The 5480-nt window shown below is 56.9% G+C and overlaps 1 protein-coding gene across 1 annotated transcript in view; it reads right to left on the minus strand.

Annotated features, from left to right (window-relative positions):
* Positions 1 to 1395, minus strand: part of PODNL1 (podocan like 1) — a 6314-nt gene extending 4919 nt beyond the window's left edge. The window contains exons 1-2 of the mRNA XM_021715231.1: positions 1171 to 1395; positions 130 to 223 (exon numbers count right to left, since the gene is read on the minus strand). Of these exons, the coding sequence (XP_021570906.1) occupies positions 130 to 223; positions 1171 to 1338 (262 nt within the window). The 5' untranslated portion in view covers positions 1339 to 1395. The remainder of the gene's footprint in view (positions 1 to 129; positions 224 to 1170) is intronic.
* Between the last annotated feature and the right edge of the window lie 4085 nt (positions 1396 to 5480).

Genomic DNA, 5480 nt, shown 5'->3' on the forward strand with positions numbered 1-5480 from the left:
TCAAAAGCCACAGCCCCCCCAGCCCCTGAGTTTCCATCGTGCTCAGCAAAGGGCCCTTCTGGGAAGTGCCACAGGGCTGCCCACAGCCGCGGAGGGGGGCGGGCCTCTGTCCCCACACGGGCCCCTCACCCTCCGAGGAGATGAGGTTGTTGTGGAGGTTGAGGGTCCTCAAGCTGCTGAGGCGTGACAGCTCGTTGTAAGGGAGCTCCTGGAGCTGGTTGTTCTGGGGGGCGGGGGGCAGGGGTCATTCACACCCCTGCCCCCATGACCCTTGGGCCCCTGGTGACCCCAAGCCCTGGTTCTCCACTCTCCGTCAGCCTAAACAAGCCCCGACAGCCCGTCACCCCCATAGTTGACCCCAGACACCCACCAGACCCAGAGCTGCAAGACGGTGACCCCAACATGGCCACACTCAACCCCAACACTCCATCACCCTACCATCAACCCCAAGTGACCCCATAACTGCGAAGACATTGACCCCCAAACACCCCCACACTGGACCCCCAAATTCTCCCACACCCCACAACCCCGAATGCCCCATCCCAGTGACCCCAAACAGTCCCATAACAATGAAGACCGGCTGGGCGCGGTGGCTTATGCCTGTAATCCCAGCACTTTGGCAGGCCGAGGCGAGAGGATTGCCTGAGCCCACGGGCCTGAGACCAGCCTGGGCAAATCGGCAAGACGCCGACTATACAATAAGCCAAAATGTTAGCCGATCGTGATGGCACGTGCCTGTAGCTTCAGCTACTTGGAAGGCTGAGGCGGAAGGATCGCCGGAGCCCAACGGGTTGAGGCCGGGGTGGCTGTGAGAGTGCACCGCACTCCAGCCTGGGTGACAGAGTGAGACTCCAACTCAAAAAAAAACAACAACGAAGACCTTCACCACCCTACCATCAACCCAAATGAGCCCCCAACTGCTAGAATGTTGACCCCCAACACCCCCGCCGTTGACCCTAATGCTCCCTCCCCAGGACCCTGGACAACCCCGGGACCCCCCAACCCTCAGCATTCCCCGCTCCCTGCTCCCGTGTCTCTACCGGGACCCCTCTGGCCAGCCCACGACCCCCTCATGGCCAGCTCCTCACCCCTCCTGCTCAGGGAGCCTCCACCCTGCCCAGCTGCTCTCACCTCTGGGTCCCCCCATGCCCCTCCCCTCCCAGGCCCCACCTGCAGGGAGAGGTGCTGCGCCGCCCTGGTGATATTGTCCGGGAACACCCGAAGCTCCAAGCCGTCGCAGTCCACAGTGTCAGCCCGGGGGCAGGAGCAGCGGGGAGGGCAGGCCCGGGGTGGGGGCTGCGAGCTCTCCCCCAGGTGGGGGAAGGTGGCGTCCTCCATGCCGGGGGTGGGCGGGGGTCCTGGCCACAGCAGGAGAAGCAACAGGCTCAGCCGCTGGGAGGGGAGGGGAGGGGAGGGGTCAGCGAGTCGCCATGGCGACTGGAGCATCCCCTCCTCCAAGGAAGGACTGGGGTCAGGCTCGGATGGCAACAACCAGTTGGCAAGCCCCACCCTCGGACGCTCACCATGGCCAGCCCTGACTCCGCCGTCTCGCCCGAGCTGCCGACCAGGGCTCCCTAATAGAAACCAGGCGGTCACCTCCTGGAGCCTCTGCCGTGGCCGCCACCGCCCCCCATCTCTCGGCCCAGGCCGCCCCCCCCACAGCCTGTTCTCCGAGGGCCTGGGGGGGCCGGCCCTTCCCCTTCCCCGCCCTGGGGAGGCGGGCAGAGTCCGGATGGAGTGGGGAGGACAAGCCAGCCCATCCCCTCGGTCCCCCCCCTCCCACTACCACCCCATCTCTGCTTTCGTAACCTCAGCCAGCCTGGGCCGGGCCACGGGAACAAGGAATGTTTGGGGAAAAGCTGAGATTCGCCCTGTCTGGTATTTGGGCCGACCGCAGGAGCAGGGGCGGGGATGGCGGTGGCGGGGGAGGCTTGGGGCACAGGGGAGTCCCCGAGGAGCTGGGGTGGGCAGTGGCGAGCGGTCAGGGGAGGCCTGGACTCAGCCTGGGGGCTCCTGACAGGTCTGCCCTTTGGGCACCTCCGCCCCTCTGCCGGCTGGACTCGCTGGCAACCACTCACCCCCCTCCCCAAATGGCCACGGTGGCCGAAAGGAAATGACACGTCCTCAAGCACCAGCCTGGTGGTTAAGGATGTGAGCCTGGTGCCAGTCTGCCTGGGCTTGAATCTGGGCTCCACCACTTCTTTGGGCCTCAGTTTCCCTCCCTATAAAGTGGGGGTGATGTTTGTCTCACCTCATGGTGGCATAAGGATGGAATGAGATTATTTGTATGAAGTGTGCACATTCCTGGTTTTGGCCAGAACAGGACAACAGACCCTGTCCCCAGTTCTCCTCGTGAGACAGATGGCCCCTAGCTGGAACCAAGTCCTTCCGTCTCTCTAGCAGGGTAACGGGGCTAGCCCCAGAGAAACTGAGCTTCTGCACCCGTCCTAGCCCCAGAGAAGCAGGAATAAGAACCAAGATGTTTGAGTTTCTGGCAGGTCTCTTTCAGTTGCAAAGGACAGAACACCCAAACCATTAACTTGCCAGTTAATACAAAGAAGGACATTTATTGGCTCATGAATGGAAAAGTTGGGGGAGGTATCTTTCAGGAATAGCTGGATACAGGCTCTCAAATTATGTCTTCCAAATGGATTCTCTCTCTACCTCTCGACTTGACCAGAAGGCTTCTCTGTGTGATGTTCAGATTTCCCCAGCTGCGACAGGCATTCGCCCCTTCAGTAGAAAGTCCCAAGCTTCCTTCTCATTGGCCTAACTTTGGTCACATGTCCATCCACAACCAGTCCCTGTGGCCAGAGGAATGGAATGTGCTGATTGGCTAAGAGCCTAACCAGTGCTCCTGTAAGTAACCACTGGAGGCCCGGTGTAGTGGCTCTTGTCTGTAATCCCAGCAATTTGGGAGGCTGAGGTGGGAGGATCACTGAGCCCAGGAGTTCGAGACCAGTCTGGGCAACATGGTGAGCCCTTGTCTCTACGCCAAATCAAAAACTTAGCCAAGTGTGGTGGCATGCGCCCGTAGTCCCAGCTACTCAGGAGGCTGAGGTGGGAGGATCCCTTGAGGCCAGGAGGTCGAGGCTGTGGCAAGCTGTGATTGTGCCACTGTACTCCAGTCTGGGCAACAGAGTGAGACCCCGACTTGGAAATAAATAAATAAATAAATAACCCCCGACCCCGTCTCCTGGCAATGACTCTCCTCTTTCCACCCTGTCCTGTTCTGCCCACCCTTGCCCAGCAGGGAGCTCTCCAGGGCCAGCAGCGGAGGAGTCTGGTCCACCGGGACAGCCCCAGGCTCCAGCACAAAGTCTCGCCTGATCAGTATTTAGCGAACATGTATGGAATGCATGCGGGGATTGTGTCTGTATGCAAGGGAAGGTTTGCATGGGGGGCGATGCTGGTGTCAGTGTCTTTGAGGCTCTGTCCTGGGGAGGAGGCCGTTGGGGCAGAGACATGAGGGACAGCAACACCGCGGGCAGCTAGTACAGCATTCACTCGACATGCCAGTGGGGTCAATGAGGGAGAGGACAAGAGGCTGATGGAAAATGTAGTCCCGGGCCAGGCGGGCACGGTGGCTCACACCTGTAACCCAAGCACTTTGGGAGGCTGAACGGGAGGATCGCTTGCGTTTGAGACTCAAGAAAATGCAGTCTCCCAGTAAAAAGAGGACAGGAGGGGTCTTAACTCAGTACTAGTTAATAATCCCAGGGCCGGCCGGGCTCGGTGGCTCAGCCTGTAATCCCAGCACTTTGGGAGGCCGAGGTGAGTGAATTGCCTGAACCCGCAGGTTTGAGACCTACCCAGGCAACTTGGTGAGACCTCGTCTCTACAATAAATAAAAAATTAGCCAGGCATGGTAGCGCGTGCCTGTAGTTCCAGCTACTTGAAAGGCTGAGACGGAAGGATCACCAGAGCCCAGCAGGTCGAGGCTGCGGTGGCTGGGAGCGTGCCACTGCACTCCAATCTGGGTGACAGAAGGAGACTCCAACTCAAAAAAAAAAAAGTAATAATCCCAGGGCCCACGTTAGGCCCACGCTTTAACACTTGAGCCCAGTCCATACATTACTGATATTTAGCTTTAGCTGGACATATAGCTTCCTGGAATAAAGAGCTGCATCTCCCAGCCTACTTTACAGCCACGTGAGGCCATGTGACTGTGTTCTGGCTAACAGGAGTGAGCAGAAGTGATAAGTATAACTTTGAGGAAAAGGGAGTGCCTTTCTACTTCCCATTGTTGGAATGTGGATGTGATGACTGGAACACCAACAGCCATCTTGGGCTATGACATTACCTTAGGATAGAGGCCTTGAATGGTGAAGCAAGGAGATAGAGGAAGTCTGGGTTCTGCATACTATGGAAGGCCATGCCACCCCTGGACTGACAGTGTTTTTTTTATTTTTGTTTTTGCTTATTTGTTTGTTTGCTTTTTGATTTGGAGTCTCACTCTGTAACCCAGGCTGGAGTGCAGTGACATGCTCATGGCTACTGCAGTCACAACCTGCTGGGCTCAAATGACCCTTCCTCCTCAGCCTTCCAAGTAGCTGGAACTACAGGAGCATGCTACCTTGCCCGGCTAATTTTTTTATTTATTGTAGAAACAAAGTCTTGCTAAGTTGTCCAGGCTGGTCTCAAACCCCTGGGCTCAGGCAATCTTCTCACCTTCACCTCCCAAGGTGCTGGGATTACAGGTATTAGCCACTGAGCCTGGCCGGACCACTTCCTATTTACCCTGTTGGTAAAGGAGGGATCCCCACCCTAAATAGTATGAGATGGAAGAACACAACTCCCGATGACAGATGAGGTGGACATGAGTTTATTAGTCTCATATACTCACTGCCCAGGGGAGAAGGACACCACACACCATGCAGAGCTACGTGGGGGTGGTGCGCTCGGGAGCAGACAGGCTTTGTAGTAACAAAAGGGTGGGGTGAACAGTTGTTCCTATAGGAGAATGTGATTGGCTTGTTTGAATAATTCCACAGGCTGGCAGGGAGGTGAAAGCCATTAGGTTAAGGACGGCATTAGGTTAAAGTTAGGTGGGGTGCGGCTGGGCTGGCTGTTAGTTAGGGAGACTTGCCTGCTGGGTCAGAGGTGTAGGTGATAAAAGCCAGAAGTTCATAGTCAGGCCTTTGGGGCCACAGAGACTCAAAGATATCCGGAAAACACATGGAATCTCAGGCCTTTTGTTTTTTGAGTCAGGGTCTCATTGTGCCCCTCAGGTCAGAGTGCAGTGGCATGATCACAGCTCATCACAGCCTCAGCCTCCTGGGCTCAGGTGATCCCCCAGCCTCCTGAGTAGCTTGTACTATAGTCATGCACCACCTTGCCCAGCTAGTTTTTTTTTTGGAGAGATGAGGTCTTGCTATGTTGCCCAGGCTGCTCTGGAACTCCTGGACTCAAACAATACTCACCGCCCAGGGGAGAAGGACACATCCCGCCTGGCTAGTTTTTTTTTTTTTTTTTTTTTT

The sequence above is a fragment of the Carlito syrichta genome, unplaced genomic scaffold, assembly GCF_000164805.1.
Source record: "Carlito syrichta isolate Samal-C Ts95f unplaced genomic scaffold, Tarsius_syrichta-2.0.1 Scaffold306874, whole genome shotgun sequence".
Lineage (NCBI taxonomy): Eukaryota > Metazoa > Chordata > Mammalia > Primates > Tarsiidae > Carlito > Carlito syrichta.